The sequence below is a fragment of the Dioscorea cayenensis genome, unplaced genomic scaffold (genome assembly GCF_009730915.1).
Source record: "Dioscorea cayenensis subsp. rotundata cultivar TDr96_F1 unplaced genomic scaffold, TDr96_F1_v2_PseudoChromosome.rev07_lg8_w22 25.fasta BLBR01000255.1, whole genome shotgun sequence".
NCBI classification, from domain to species: domain Eukaryota; kingdom Viridiplantae; phylum Streptophyta; class Magnoliopsida; order Dioscoreales; family Dioscoreaceae; genus Dioscorea; species Dioscorea cayenensis.
Window position 1 is genome coordinate 104929 of NW_024086646.1, and position 17233 is coordinate 122161.

Genomic DNA, 17233 nt, shown 5'->3' on the forward strand with positions numbered 1-17233 from the left:
ATTATGTGTAGTTTTTGTATACTTGTTTATTTTTTTTTTGTAAATATTTGCATGAAATTATTTTTGTAGACTTGAATGAAATTATTTGTAGTATTCTTAGATATTTAATTTCATTATTAGTTTTAGACTTATGTATGAATTTTTTTAATATTTGCATGAAATTATTATGTGTAGTTTTTGTGGACTTGTGTAAATATTTGTATGAAATTATTTGTAATATTGTTTGGTATTTAATTTCATTATTAGTTTTAGACTTGTGTATGCATTTTTTTTAATATTTGCATGAAATTATCATGTGTAGTTTTTGTGGATTGTTTATTTTTTTTGGGTAAATATTTGCAATATTTTATTTTTGTAGACTTAAATGAAATTATTTGTAGTATTCTTAGATATTTAATTTCATTATAAGTTTTAGACTTGTTTTTTATTTTTTATTTTTTGTAAATACTTCTATGAAATTATTTGTTGTAAACTTGAATGAAATTAGTTGTTGTATTCTTAGATATTAAAATATGGCTTCACGTGATGGATGCTCTCGAGTAAAAAGCGTTGTTGGATCGGCTTCCACTCCCACACCACTTACTCAAGAAAGCGATCCATTTCAAGATTTTGAGAGCCCAATAGAACAATCGGCACCGGTTGATGTACCCTCACAAACCGGACAAGCAACCAACTCCACAGAAATTGCCCTCAAATCTAACATTTTTAAAACTCATTTTACAAAATTGTATAATAATGATGGCATTGTAACACATGGTAAATTTAACTATTGTGGTTCCGAATTTAAACATTGTAAGGATGGAGGATATGGCACATTCAACAAACACTTGGAGAAAAAGCACCCGGACAAGCTTGGATATGCTCGATCACAGTCACAAATTCGATTCACTATGGATGAAGGTACAGGTTCTCAATCATCTCTATTTACATTTTCGCAAGCAAAATACAAGGATAAAATTGCAGAGACAATTTCTGTCGAGCACTTGCCGTTCAACTTCGCTGAACGGTGTCAAGTTCAAGAATGCATCAATGACACACTACAACCGGCATGCAAGAAGGTTTCATGGAGGACAATTCAAAGAACAATATTCAAACAATACAAAAATGGTAGGGAACAACTTTGTGAGTATTTTCGTACTTTTAACTCTTCGGTTTCTTTATGTTCCGATGTTAGGACCGATGTTTTTCATGAAAATTCTTTTATGCGTATCCAAAAGCGCGTTCTCGCTTTTAGGGTGTTCAACGAGTCTCATAGTGCCGATAATATTTATAGACTTATGCGTGGAGTTATCGAAGAATTTGGTTTAATGTTTAAAATTTTTTCAATTCCTTTTGATAATGCCTCCGCTAATACGGCCTCAATTACACCTCTAGAAGATTTTTTGAGGCCTTCATGTGGTGGCAAATATTTTCATATAAGATGTGTTTGTCATGTTTTAAACTTATGTGTGCAAAGTGGTATGGAAGAGCTTAAAGGATTTGTACTCCCCTTTAGGGAGGTCGTAGCTTATATGGGAAAAAGCATGACTCTCATGAAACAATGGGCTCACTATTGTAAAGCACATAACATGAGGGTCAAAAAATTCCCTAAAGATGTCAAAACAAGATGGAACTCAACTTATCGGCTTCTTAGTGCAACATTTCCCTATAGGACATTGTTGACTAAGTTTGTTAATGATTACTTAGTTGGTTATTGTTTATATGAGTATAACTGGGTAATTATCGCTCATATTATTGATTTGCTTGTGGTTTTTAACACATGTACTAATTTGTTTTCACAAGTTTATTTTCCTACTTCCCATTTATTTTTATATGGTGTTGTTGACGTGGCTGAACAATTTTGGAAGTTTAGATTAGATCCACAATTGTTTAGTGTGTTGATCACTATGAAAATTAAATGGTTGTCTTATTATAAAAATATACCTCCTATTGCTTCAGTTGCATTTGTTCTTGATCAAAGGCAGAAGCTAGAAGGTTTGCAGGAATATTTGGATGCATATTACAAATTCTTAGGATTCAATGGAGGACAAGATTCCCAACCGGTTCCCATGAGCTTGCCCATGAGTGACATGGATACTCAGCAATCTGAACTAGACTCCGACAGCATTGTGGATGTCAATGAAATTGTTGTTGATACTAGAAGTCAACTTGTTGAATTATATGATAGTTATTGTATTATATATAGTCATATAGTTCCACAGGTTACACAGGAGGCAGTAGAACAATCTAACAGTGGTGGAGGAGAATCATTCCGGCAGAGGCAAGCAAAGAAGAAACCAAGGGGATCACAATATACAGAGCTTGACTTGTACTTAAACACTACCTTCCGGTTCTCAGAAGAAATCAACACAGACATGACTTTCAACGTCCTCAACTGGTGGCAAGGTAATGAAAATCCGTACCCCATTCTTTCACTAATAGTAAAGGATATTTTTGTGTGTCCTATGTCTACAGTAGCTTGCGAGCAGACTTTTAGTGCAAATGGAAACATGTTGGATTCGACACGTTCGCAATTGACCCCACAAAATATTGAAATTCAAGTTTGCACGGATGGCTGGAAACGTGCTCAAGTTCGGCAACAAGAAGCAGAACAAGAAAGTCCAAATGCTAGTGATTTCTTCTACACAGATAACATGATGAGCACACCTGGCTCGACAGTCATTAAGTCCGACCAAGACCTAGATAGTACCGATTAAATAAGTGGGTGACTGATTACACTGTGTAACAGAACTACGTGGGCTTTGATTCCTCTCACACGCAGGAGGATACGTAGGCAACTTGATTCGGCATGTAAACGAATTAAGTCCAAGCCATTTATTTTCAAATTTAGTGTAATTTAAAATTTTAGTAAAATTTAGTGTAATACATGGGACATCTCTTATTATTTGGAAACTTGTGGTCTTCATTTTTGGGGTCTTAATTGATTTAGTTTTTTAAAAAAAATTCTGAATTTTTTCCTAAATTTTCACAAATTTTTTGATTTTTTTTTTAATTTTTTTTTTCTGAATTTTCTGTATTTTTTTGAATTTTTTTAATTTTTTTTTAGGTGGATCAACTAGCCGGCTCGCTGGCACAACTTGAAGCTCTGCCCGGCTCGAGCCTCAGCTCACGTGACCCGGACCCGCCAGGTCTGACGGGCCAACCCGGCCCGACAGGTTCTACACCCAGCCGGGCCGGGTCCGGGTTGGTGGGCCGGTGAACTGGACCCTGCAGGTTGGGCCCGCCGGCCCGGTTAACCGGCCCATGCCCACCTCTAGGTTTCATATCCCCTTTTGTATATTTTAAAAAAGTTTGATGTATTTTTCTCCTTTGGTGACCATCATAATTCCCTCAATTTTTAAAAAATTTTGTTAAATTAATAGAATATGAAAATTTTTTGCATGATAATTTTTTAAATTATATTTTACACATTACATATAAAATTGGATAATTACCTCCACTCCCAATTTAAAATTATATTTGCTTATTAGTCATAAATCATTAATATTACTTAATATTTATCTATGCATTCATGATCAGCATTCAATCACAAAATATCACTAAATTATAATATTTTATTCTCAAAGCACTAACCAGGTTTATTATATTGTAGAATTAATAATTAATTCAGGGTTCCAATTGAAAGCACACTGGTGGTATACAGGCCAAAACTCTGTAGTTATCTCCACACAAGTAAGACTATCTTATCCTCAGCATTGCTTAAATAATAATTCCATTAAACTAAATAATAAAGAAGTCCAGGTTGGCTCTTCTTGATCTGTGTGCATATGCATATATAAAGATTAAGAAGTTTCTAAACTTGTTCTACTAGGGATGTGTATTCAGTCAAAGTAAGACTTCAAGGCGCAAATAATAATAATAACACACCGAAGTTGCTTCTTGAAAATATCATTTTTTCTTAAGCACAGTGGGAAATGAAATAAAGTAATAACAGAGATTTTATTAGCAAATGAAAGAACTCTTCTTGTGCTCTCTTTCTTTTTAATATACATATATGCACATTGAATTAAATATGAAGATGGTGATGGCAGCGGTGGACTAATTGAATTCAAATGGTTCTTATATTTATCCTTCTCTTTACATAAGGGTTGTGAAGCTCCAATGCACCCATCCATTTGATTTTTTTCTTTAATTACACCTCCCTATTTAATAATAATAATAATAAATAAATAAATATATATATTAAATAAATATGATGGTTTGTGAACATGAATTCCGGGATTTTCTAATGTATATAATAGAATATATTTCATAAATAAATTTGAAAATATTGCTTTTATATTTTTTTTTGAATAATTTTTGACTGATAAGTCTTTTATTACTACACATTGTAATGACACATTTCAATTGTATTTATTTATTTGTCCATGGAGTACCAAGATATCATATTTATTTTATTCCATTTGTAGTTGTCTAAGGATAAAGGATATAAAAAAATAATAATTTAATTTATAATAATTTTACTAAAACACTTTACCATTATATTAAAAAATTAAAAGTTCGACTCTCTTCCAATGCAATGTGTGATTGTGATTTAATAATTTTAAAAAATAGGTGTTTGTGTAAAGGTGACTTGCCTAGATTGAAAAGTCTCAGTCTAGTGTATTGTAACATGATCAAATTGTTTGCTTGATTGAAAATAAGCAATTGATCAATTGAAGATATCAGACAGAATACAATTGAAGACATTAAAGCGCATCAAATGAAAAAGATTTGGAGGCATTGACATTTTAGTCCAATTGAAAGATTGAGCAAGAGTATTAATGAGCACAGTCCTCAAAGAGTACCTTGGACACTAGTGCATTGTTTCATGAACAATGCGTGCATGCCCTTTGGGGACTATTCCCTTGTGTTAATGCATCAAATTTAATGCCTAAATTTCTCAACCCTGATTGGAATCAGGGATGCATTTGTTTGCATTAGGCCAATGAAACGATATTGCATGCCATGGTGAAATAAATAGCCAACTATAATTAACAAAAAAATAAAATAAAATAAAAACATAAATTTACATTTTTTTTTAAAAAAAAAAACATACAATCAAAACATGAGATGATGATTCCATTAAAATCGCGTTTTTAAAACATACAATCGTATTTTTAATTTTATTTGTCTACCTATTCTTTCAATTTTATACAAATCTGCTAACATCCTGCTTTCTTGGCTTTCAACAAATCCCGAGAATATCCAACAAGAAACCACAGAGGCCACCCAAAGGATCAAGCGCTCCCTCAACTTTCTGAGCACTAGACCTACTGATCTTATCGGCGATTCGGTGCACACTGCTGACCAGGAGTAATCCTCCTCTTCTTGTTGCTGGGTAGGCCTGTGTCTCCAGACGGTAGCCTTCGTCCGTCCAGCTTGTTTTATTTTCTCTCTCTTTTTGTATTGCTTTTGCTCACTATTCTCCTCATCCCTGGTGAGGATTTCAGTATGTTATTTACTTTCAATTTTTTATTGTTCGTTGTTCTCTCTCTGTTGTACTCCTTTGTTCTCTTCTTTTTAATAAATTGGTGGTTTATCCACTTTTTTCAAAAAAAAAAAAAAATACGATGATGATTCCGTTAAAATGAAAATTGAATAGCAACTCATTTCACTAATTTTTTTTATCATAATAAACTTTAAAATATATTTAAATAAGTAAATTTAATATATAGCTTGACTTTGTTATTCCTTGAATGTGGTGTGATAGCCTAAATTCTTCACTATCACCATAAATAAAAAAAAAAATTCTCATATTAAAAAAATCACATAAGTTACCTCGGAAATATTTTTTTATCAAATCACAAACTCTTAACAGATGATTTGTTGCATCAATCTTTTTCTCTTATTTATTTAATTATTATTATTATTATTATTATGGCAGTAGCTAATAAGCTGTATCACCCTGTTGAGCTGTTGAGTTAATGGTATAACTCCCTGATGTGTGTATATATATATATTTACTTTCATTTATTTTACTGGAAATGAACAAAAAGTCCCTCCAAAATTCAGGTATTCACAAAAAAAACCCCATGACTTTGAGTATTCTCAAAAGATTCTTCTTTTTTCTGACAGCTTATTTTTTAAGCGGAAAGTCATAATTTTAAGCGGAAAAGTCAAATTTTAAACTCAAATGTGTAATATGTTAAGTGAAAACTTATGTAGTTAAGCGAAAACACCAAATTTTAAGCGGAAACTAATAATTTTAAGCGGAAAAGTCAAATTTTAAATGCAAATGTGGTAGATGTTAAGTGAAAATGATGTGGTTAAAACGAAAACACGAATGTTAAAACTGAAACTATATTTTTTTAAACCAAGAATACATGTCGTAAAAATAGAATAAACTAACGAGTAGAAGTTTGCGATTAATCGAAAAGTATATTGTCGTGATTGAAAAATAAACTGCTCAAAAAGAGAGCGTCTGCAGAAATTCAAAATCGCTCGAAAAGTGCATGCCTGAGATGTTTAAACTTTTCGGGAACTAAAAAAATAATTTTCCCTTTATTTTAATAAAAACATTTGTATATGGGGTAAAAGACATAGTAAATACTAGATGGTTGGATTCATATAGAAAAGAGTGGGGTTTGTTAAGCCCAAAAAGTGAAAGTATCCATGCAAAAATTCAACCGGCCAAACCCCACTCGTGCTCCTCAAAAGATACAAACAAGCCCTTTCGGATAGAAAAGCATCATATCATCATCTGACAATGTGGTAAAAACACACAATCACTGACCACTCACACTTGAGTGTATGTGTCCCCGCATGCCTCGTCTTTAATATTATCAATAATAATAATAATAATATTAACACATAAAAAAAAACAGACAATTAATTAAAACACAAAAAATGATAAAAACCTTCATTCATTACTCAAGTCATTCTTCATTCATACACATTTAATTTTAGATGCAGTACATGTAGTAGATCATATAAACTTCTACTACTGCTGCTTGTCTGCTACTACTAAGTGGTACACAAGAGAAATCATCTAAGTTAAACATAGTAAGTAAGCAAATTAACTAAATTAAGCATCAGTGAAACTTAGATTATAATTAAGAAAAGAAGACAGTAATTAGTCAGAAGGAGGAGAGAAGATGGCATGGCAAACGTCAGAGAAGGCACGGAGAATGAGAGGGTGGTATTGAGGGGAGTTGAGAGAGAGAAGACTATGAAGAAGCTCTCTGAGATCATCCCAGCCGTAGATCTGGTTCTCAACAATCATCTGCACCATTGATTCACGGAAGTCCAAGTATGGCTCAGAAGAGTCCTTCTCAACGGCCACACTCTCTCCGACAACCCTTGTCTTCTTCTTCATCATCTTCTTCTTCTTCTTCTTCTTGGTGTTCTGGTTCATGGAGTTTGAACAAGTTGGGTTTTGAGGAGAGTCTTGGAATGAGAAAGAGGATGAAGAAGTGGTGGTGGTGGTAGTGGTGGTCGTCAGGGAGGTGGTGGAGAAGTAAGGGTTTTGTTTCTTGGGAATTGGATTGATTGAGGAGAAGAAGGAGGAGAGCTTGTTTCTCCGGCAACCACAGCCGATGTCGACGATCACCGGATGACGCCGGACGGCGAACTTTCTCTTGCTTAAAGGCATGGTGATATGTTGTCTATTATGGCGATATTATGTGAACATGGAGATTGAGAAGGAGGGACTTGGGAGGGGGAGGATTTAAGGAGAGAGGGGATGGAGAGAGGGATTTGACTTTGTAGTGAGAGATAAAGAGTATTAATGGGACATGTGAAGATAGTTATTAGTGGTGGTGGTGGTTTATTTTTATTTTAATTTAGTGTATTGATAAAAACATGAATATTTGGAGAGAGGGAGAAAAGAGGGGGGCACCGTACATTTAGTAGAGCAGTGCAATTGCTTGTAAGTGTTTGTTTGTTTGTTTGTTTATGAGGAGGGGTGTGAGTGTGGTTATTTAATTAATTAGATTGGACATAAACAAGCTGTCCTAATTATAACAGGTGAGAGTATTAGATGTGGATGTGGTTAGTATATTCATGGGTGATGGTTGGGTTTGTGGTCTTCTCAAGTGCTAAGTTTGTTTTGAGATCTTAGCAAGCAGTTTTATAAGGTAATGAATGAGTTAACCAACAACAGAAAAAGCAACATGATAAACAAAAATACAAACCAACAAAACATAATGATGAATGCTATTGCTATCAACACCCCCACCTTGAAAATTTTAACATACGTGAACCGAGAATAGAGACAAATATAATCATGAAATAAAATACACGAAATTCATCAAATTTTAAGTTGGGTCAATAAATATGTGCAAACAATTGTCTTCAATGACAAATTTTTGATAAATACTCCCAGGCCAAAAGTCTAGTGGTTAAGCTATGTATGTAACTTGTCTATATTTTTTTATAATAAATAAATAAATAAATAAACACCTTATCAACTCAATGTGAAAGGACCAAAAAAGTATTTCTCTAAATCAAGAAGAATGCAAAGAACTCTCTCAAGAAAACTCCAATCACCTTTCTTTGATCTCCTGCCTCAAATCAAATATAAAAATGTATAACCAATACTAAAAACAGATTTCAAATTATATTTATATGCAATCAGTAAACATAGTTAAAATTAATTAAAATGATTTAGACATCCCAAAACCCCCCACAACTTGAGTTATTTTTATCAGTACAATATGGCATGCTTAAATTAAAAAGTTATGCTCATAAATGAGAATCCAACTGATGCAAGTAATGTCGATTATACGAGATTCTCTTTAAAGGCAAATAAATGTGCTTCTGTGGAGATGCAAAACAAGGGAAAAGTTGCACTAGTGCTAAAAACAAATACCAAGGTTATAAATGTATAATAAATAAATTAAATAAAAAAAAAAAAACATTTCATAGAGAAGGAAAAGGTCACCTAGTCAAAGCAACAGCAAAGAGTGGGTGAAACAACGGCTACTCAATGGCTTGTGGACGTGTCTCTGCTCATTATACCTCCCTAGACAATTGAGTGACTGAACAATTTCTTGTGCCTGTTTATATGAACATGTCACAAGGCCATTAGAAACCATGAAATCTTTGTCCCAGACTGACAAACACATGAACTTGAACCAATTATTTCCTCCAATCTCTTTTGCAGTGTTATGTCAATTCATTCATCCACACTGTCAAAGTGATGATCAAAACCTAGGAAAAAAATAAACAAGTTGGAAATACAACAAATGGAGAAAAAGAGGAAACCTGGATGGCCTTGCTCAGTGGTCTTGGATTTTAACCTTTGCTCTGAGTTCCAAACTAGCATTAATCATCTGTACATGTAGCATTGCTACGTTCTCAAACTGTTTCTTGTTAACAAGCACTAACATCTTACAACAGACTGACTACAATACAAATAATTATTGTGCAGGTGTTACATATTTATATTGATGATGTAAATTTAATTGTGAAGACCTTCAATTAACCAAACCAATCCTGCTTTCCTCTCCAATTGGAGTTAGGATTTTAGGGGACATCCACCAGATGGTGTCTGAGGTCCCGGGCTGTTGATGCTACCCATTATGAAATCCTCATCATGTTTACCCTCGGCATCCCACTGAACATCAGCTTAAATGGAAGTTATGGAAATCAATGCTTGAATTTGAATAAAACGAGTAAAAAGAACAGAAAAAGTGGAGAAACAGGAATGAGATCAGTAAGGATACGTTGTGTCTTCCACATGTCAGTAATGCTCACTTCAGCATCTGATAGAAGCCAGTAGTCAGCATCAGTCTGCAAGAAAAAAAAAATTATATTAATTCAGAGTTTCAGACAGGGTATTGTAGATTTGGCTGCGGGTAAAATAATAACAATAATAATAAGTGTAATATCCCTAGTAAAACAAAACAAAAACAGAGGCTGAAAACTGGAAGATTGCTTAAGTTCTTTGCTGTGTATGAAACATAATTTGCTGCCACTTTGTATGGCACTGACCGAAGTGTGAACCAAGAAAATTTTGACATTACACTTATTTCTCTTTGAATCATAGACAGGTGAAAATATTTAAACGCCAAGATGGATCAAGGCATCCTAATGAACAAAATGTGCACCTCTGCCAACAGAGACCAAGTTCCGAGATCCACATATGGCCGGCTTATGCCTTATCAGAGATTATATTAACTTGAGGCAAATTGCAGATTTCATGTTTTGTTTGTCATCTAATTGATGGATATAGTATACATTACCATACCATATCCTTAGACAAGAATTATGATGCGCAGACAAAACATGACTTTTTGATCATTGAACTTACATCAACATCGGAGGGCACAATCTTCATCATACCACTAACTAAGTCTTGTGAAGTACCATTAGTGCCTTGAACATCAATCTCCATGTGCATCTTTTGGCTTTCACCTGTCGCAGCAGCCGCTTCAGCAGATCTAGAATTTGGTGCAGGCAAGGGGCTAGAAGGTGCATCCGCACTATTCATTTCCTCAAATTTCTCCTCAAATTGGCTAAATCAACATCAAAAGAAAATCATAAAGATTCTGAAAATATCAGCAGTTCTTGAGTTTTGTTATCGTGTCATCTTAAACATGTTTTTTCTTTATTAAAAGTAGTGGCATGCTTTTCATTTATGAGCGTAGGGCCACGTTGGTCTTCCATTACCTTACTAGATAAACATCTATATGGCCCATAGTGCTTCTTAGGATAATTCTGTATCTCCTCTGTGGGTAATCAACGGCCTGTTCAATGCAATGGGAAAAAAATGAAATACTTGAATGATTAAAGTGCAAATAGAGAGTAATTATTCTTATCTAATTTCTTACCTCATCAGGGTCTGGAACCTCAAGGGTGGTGCCATGTGGTGCCTTAATTGCTATTAAGGTTTCATTCTATAATAAAGACCAACAATTACTCATAATCAGAATTATAATAATAAATAATAAATAAATATCCAAAATGTCTTTCTTTAGACACACACAAATGAAACTAGCTCATGTTATACTGCCTAAAAAGAACCTGAAAACAGGGTAGGCCCTTGATATCATCTTCCGTGACATAGAGCCACCTAACAAAACAGAGAGACCAATGAATCGGAACACTATCACAAGTGCAAAGCAACCAATTGATTGTGAAATGAGAAAAGCACATCCCACACCTTTGATTGTTTGCATCTTCACAAAGATCTCTCAGTTTTGCTTGCATTTCACTGCAAGGTGTTCATGTTGTGGATTTTTCATATAATTGAAAGAATAGAAAGTTTAGGAGAGAGCAGTTTGATCAAAAGGCAGCCAACCTTATGTGATCATCTAAATTGTGTTCCTTCATGGAAAGACTTTCAACTTCTTCCTGTGGTAAAGATCAATCAAAATACAATTAATGTCCAGACATGTCAATAACTGCACAATACAATATCAGAGTCATCAACTAAGCTGTTTCAAGAGGTTAACATCACTGTCGTAGACTAGCTGTATTAACCAGCAGACGATCTGATGACCTCAATAAATGCAAATAGATGATGCACATGTTTAAAGCTAGAAACAAGAAGTTCCGATCAATACCTGTAGAAATGAAACACCATCATCCAACTCTCCAGGGTTTGAGTCATCAAGGCCCCTGTTGGAAGAATTGGCCATCAAAGTTTTGTTATGAAGAGTCATCAAGAAAACCAAAATTCAAAAAGAACAGATAAATTACTTCCAGTGTATTCTGTTCTTAAGTTTCTTCTCAATCAGTCCAATTCCTTCGAGGACATTTGTTATGTCATATATCCGCCTCTTTTGCACCTGAATAAACCAAAGAAGTTCTCAAAAATGACTAGAAATGGAGGATCTAAAAATAGTTAATGCCCTAACTCATATACATACCTCTAGAATTTCTGCAGCTTTGTTTAGATCAAGGATGCCGTCATTTGCATGCTTGAGTAAATTAATGAACTTTCTTGTCAAGAGACCTAATGAAGTACCAACAAATATGACAATAAGCACTACAACCGAATCATATTTCCAAACTTCAAAGCCTTCTTCTTTAACCTATGAACTTTACATATAGAATTCCAAATGTTTAATGGCTTCAAAGTTCAAAGTCTAGCAGGTGAGTTAAACAAAATCCAATTCAGAATTCATAATTACCTAGAGAGCTATCATAACGGCAAGTGCCAGCAGGGGTTGGATTGTTTTTGGGAGAACCTGCAGATAAACCAATAATGCCTCATTGTTCTTAAAGAAAATCAGACATACCTATGGCAGAAAGCATTATATAACAAAATCAACAGGATTCAAGATTAATGTGATCATTCCTTGTGCTAAAGAAACATTGTTAGCAGGAATGCCCACCATCATTTTGAATAGGAGTCGGGGATCCGGATTTATTAGATTTTGCAGCTTTGGGTTTGCCACTATTCCGGCCTCCTTTGCCAGATACAGGTGTATGGAAAGGGCTAGTAATGACCTCAGTGAATCCAGGGCTAGTAGTCCACTCACTTGATTCAGCAGCATTGTTTTTTTCTTGTCCAGGCTTTCTTTTTAACTGCACGGAAAAATAATTTTTCACATATTATGAGCAACAGAAAATGTAGCTTCTCAAAAGTGTACAAGAACAACACAAAATCTCATATGTTATGGTTCTACAATATTAGTGCTCAAGTTTACACTTTGAAGAGATTAGACAGCATCTGCTGGGAACATAGCCTCAGTGACATAACGGAGCATTGTAGAAGATAAACATGGCACATCAATCACCAAATGTAACATTTGTATCGTTAATTGTGGCATTGCCTCAGTAAGCCAATGTAAAACCACTGTCAAATGAAAAAAAAAGGATATGTATGATATGTTATATTCTGGCAATAGCATATTTATTTCCTCCAGAAGAAACAGATGACTGACTGAGCATTGGTCAGACAACTTCTTACGACCAAAATTTTCTCACAGCCTTTGATTAACTTTCAAATGTAAAGAGTTGTAAACATGCCCATACAAATATCCTCATTGCAATAGATAAAAGTGCATTCTAAAATTTGAAGAAAAACACTCCATGTGCATCAGATATTCAGCATAATGCAAGATTATAAGACAAAACCAGAATTCAGAAAGGCTCAGCCAATTAATTCAAACTTCCTCTTCCTAATAACACATGAAAATAAGCCCATGCCCCGAACTTAGCGCAACCCAATCACCTGTGATGATGTACAAGTTTTAAATAAACATAGGAGAAGAAGTAAAAAAACATAAAAAAGGAAGTTGCAGCCACTGCTCATACAGCACACTGTTGAAGAAAAAGGTATCCCATTTAGAATTTTAGACTAGTACATACTCAAAATTATTATAGCAACAACGAGGAGAGGAGCAGAGGGCAATGAGTCTGGTTACACATTGTATGAATGAAAAAGAAGAAGAGCTGAGTAGGGTGTTAATTCTTCTGTTTTTCTAACAACACTACAGCCAAACAGTGGTTCAGTGCCCAGTCACTGCTTCAAACATTACCCTAATGACTCTATATTGGCAGAAAGATTGTCCTCATTTCTCCACTGACAATTCTTTAGCCAAAGTTAAACCTTGAATTCAACGCAACTCAGCACTCACTACAATTACTTCATATCACATTCGTGGCAACTATTATATAACATTGCACAAAAATGTACCCAAATTCCTGCTACAAAAACAACTAAAATGACATGAATAACAAGAACAACACAAAAAATATATATACAACTTCAAGAAAAAGATAAGCAAGAAAAAGGCCAAGCCCTAATCGGCGTTGAAACTCACGGGAGTCCGGACATCAAGTGAATCGGAGGCAGGAAACGAATGAAACACCCCACCAGGCACAAAAGAGGGCCTCCCCGAAGGAAAAGGCAGGACCTCCCGGTACGGCATCGGCGGCGGCTGGAGGATCTGTCCGGACGGCGGCGGCCCCGAGCATCTGGCAGCCGTTCCACTTCCAGACATATAAATCCGGAGAAATCAACTCGAGAAAAAGCGATCGATCGCTCGATTCCACCGGAGACTATAAACCCTCGTCTCTCCCGCAGTGACGAGGCCGAATCTCAGAAAATGGGGCAAGCGGCGAAGATCCCGATGCGGGAAAGGGATTCCGGCGAGGCGATCGGCGAAGGAGGAGATCAAGGATGGAGGGTTTGAAGGAGAAGAGAAGAGAGAGATGGAGTGATTGGGGAGAGAGAGTTGGGAAAGCGAAGGTTGGGGTTGGGTTGGGTTGGGTATCGAGAGGAACGAGGGAAGAGGGAGGAGGGAAATTGTAGTTCGGATGGATATGGAGGGAAGGCAAAGGGCTTAATATTTTTATTTTTATTTTTTTATTTTTTATTTTTTTTTTAATTAATTAATTAATTAATTATAATAAATAATACGAAGGTATACCAACCAAATTCACCAATTTACTAAATAATATTAATATTAATATTAAATAAGAATATCATGTAGTTATACTTATTTTTTGTTGTTGTTTTTTTTTATTTTTAAAATTATATTTTAAATGGAATTATTCTCGATTTTCCTACCATTGAGGTTAAAAAGTTATTTTATTTGACAGTTTGATTTTATTTGAATATGAACTATAGTTTATATATATATATATATATGTTTGAAATATAATTTATGCGATAGGCTATGTGAGATTAGAGTTAAGGGCGAAATTTTAGAGAAAAATTCAGAATATTTAATTATGAGAAATAATATTTCAAACATATAAAAGTTTAAAATCTATTTTCTCATGTTGAAACTTCATGGAAAATGTAGAATTTTAATAAAATATTATTAAAAAGATTTCATTTCACTATATAAGAAAATATTAGGCTGAAGATATTGGGCTTTGATCCTGTCATGAATTGCAACATTGGCAAAAGTAAAGAAGGCCGTATTAGAAGACTCCAGCTGTGGTGGCGAACCGCAACTTTGGATTCCTTAGTCATCATCCAGTTTTCAGCCAATTAGGAGGAGACGATGTAATTTCAAAGGGCAATCTCTTTGTTTTGCTCCTACTTCTAGATGTTGTAGGAGTGCCCAAAGGCTGATCCTTCCTTTTATTTTGCTTTATTATTTTAATAAATCTGCCCAAAAAGACATAAACGCTGAAAAATACAACGTCCACAAAAGCATCGATTTTTATATTGTAGAGTGACTAAAAAGACTGAAAAAATACAAAATATAGGATCATTTTTAATATTTTCGACCTTTATTTTATCAGCTGACGTTTACTATGTCCAAGAGTGCTTAAAGTGACTATTTTTATAAATAAAAATAGATAAATCATGACTATATTAGAAAACTAGAAAAAGAATAAACAAAAACAGTATCAAAAGCATAGATAGACAAGAATAAATAGAGTATATCACCGGGGGTGATACCCTTCTAACAATCACAAGACTGTTTATTGTGTAGTCTTTCATTTTTATTTTGTTAATTTTGTATTTTCATTTTGTTATTGTGTAGTCTTTTCTTTTCTAATGATTATAATTTATCTATTTAAAAAAAAAAACCATATTGGGCTTTAGAAACACAGCAATTTCTTTGTTGAATCTGGAAAATGAATTTTAACAATTTTCTTTTATTCTCATAAAATTTGTTATGGCCTTTCATAACAATGATTTTCCTGTTCAGTGGTATGGATTGGAAATTTTAACATAAAAACAATAAAATAAATAAAAATTCCTAGTCGTAGCTATTATTTTATTTTCTTGTAAAACAAGCAACAATGACTTAAATGAATATACAAAAGTTTTGTTTTTACACTGCTCTATATGAAATTCTAAAAACTTTCCAGGAAATACAAATATCTGTTTGCTTTCGAAAGTTCAGAGTTATATATATATATATATATTAATTATGCAAAGCTTAATTAAACCCGCCTACCAAAATAGAAAAAGAACCATGACCAGCCTATCAAACAATTGAATTTGACCAAAACAACTACAAACAACCTCACAAATAATCAAAATTAAAGTGCACGATTCATCTTGAACTCATAAAACTCAACTTAAGACTTCAATTTTTCACAATATATATATATATATAAATTATATATTAATTTTAAAATTACACAAGTATATTCATTTATTTCTATCTCAAAAATCTTCAAAAACCAAAAACATTAAATATAATTTAGGAACAAAATTGTAGATTTCCACCCAATCAAAATAAGATTGATTTTAAACAGTAAAAAAACTAATGTCGTTTAATCAAATTATTTCAAGTTTAAATCATTATCTAAAAAGACATCCCTATTACTCTTTTATATGGTTTAAATCATAAATATAATAAAAACAGTTGGTCAAGAACATGCGCATAAATAAAGAATTGATCAGTCTATCAATTGGCTCCAAAGAAAAGGCGTGGCAATGAAGCAAAATAAGCTTGATAATCATACACGAAAGTTAAAAATCACAATAAATATGTAATTTTACTTCTTCTAGTAATTTCACATTTACACAAAATATATCAGTTTAGTTCTATAAGAAATTCTCTACAAAAATAAATAATTTAAATATAATTCAGACACCAAACTGTGGAAACAAGAAACCCAAATAACTCACCCCAAAAACCAAATCATATACATCCTCACAAAACAACCAATCATCTTCCTCCATCTTTGGCGGCGGCGGCGGCGGCGGCGGCGATCAAAGAAACTTAAGAGAGAGAATCAACATTACATTCAGTGACAGCGAATCCGGCGGCGGCGGAGGTGGAGTTCCCGGCGCCGGCAACCTCAAGGAACAAGAAACATCGAGGCCCATACTCCACAGACTGGACACAAGCATCTTCAACCTCACCTTCAAATACATCTTCAGATCTATATAAAACCAACCTTCTCCCTTCTCCCTATCAAAAGTACTCCTCACCGTATCGCCATTAACCAAGTTTTGACCTTGAAACCGGAACACAAGAGTAGTGGTATTCTTTCGCCCTTGTTTATACAAAGGAAGGAGCAAGAAATCAAATCTGGGGACCATTGTACAAAGCGTCAGCTTCGATGCGTTTGAAATAGAGATTGTACTTCTGGTTAGGGTTTCGGACGGTGAGATTGACGGAGAGATTGTAGTAGAGTGAGATTGGAAGCGGAGAGATTGAAGAGGGTGAGATTGGCGGATTGGACGTGGATCTTGAGGGTTTGGGGTTGGTAGATGAGCCAGAGACAGAGGACGATGATGCCGATGGTGATGAGAACAAGGGTGAAGATCTTGAAGGCGGTGCACAGGAGAGTGTAGGGTTTGAATTCGTGGCGGCGGTGTTTGGGGCGATGAACATTGGGGGTGGGACTCAGGAGGGATGTTGGGGCCGTAGAAGGCGCC

At 34.4% G+C, this 17233-nt stretch overlaps 2 protein-coding genes across 3 annotated transcripts; both read right to left on the reverse strand.

Moving 5' to 3' along the window:
- Nucleotides 1-6829: 6829 nt before the first annotated feature.
- Nucleotides 6830-7749, reverse strand: LOC120253947 (transcription repressor OFP8-like). Its single transcript, XM_039262129.1, has one exon. It carries the CDS (start codon nucleotides 7571-7573, stop codon nucleotides 7055-7057), a length of 519 nt encoding a protein of 172 aa, XP_039118063.1. The 5' UTR covers nucleotides 7574-7749; the 3' UTR covers nucleotides 6830-7054.
- A 1159-nt stretch (nucleotides 7750-8908) lies between these two features.
- LOC120253940 (transcription factor E2FB-like) lies at nucleotides 8909-14177 on the reverse strand. 2 transcript variants are annotated; one of them, XM_039262123.1, is made up of 14 exons: nucleotides 13698-14177; nucleotides 12264-12456; nucleotides 12060-12116; nucleotides 11796-11881; nucleotides 11626-11714; nucleotides 11490-11544; nucleotides 11225-11277; nucleotides 11087-11137; nucleotides 10948-10996; nucleotides 10755-10820; nucleotides 10594-10670; nucleotides 10235-10439; nucleotides 9648-9714; nucleotides 8909-9549 (listed from the first exon to the last, which is right to left on the reverse strand). In XM_039262123.1, the coding sequence occupies exons 1-14, from the start codon at nucleotides 13875-13877 to the stop codon at nucleotides 9440-9442; spliced, it is 1338 nt and encodes a 445-aa protein (XP_039118057.1). In that variant the 5' UTR covers nucleotides 13878-14177; the 3' UTR covers nucleotides 8909-9439. The 2 variants fall into 2 exon arrangements, with proteins under 2 accessions (XP_039118057.1, XP_039118058.1); XM_039262124.1 differs by having other exon boundaries at nucleotides 9438-9538.
- Between the last annotated feature and the right edge of the window lie 3056 nt (nucleotides 14178-17233).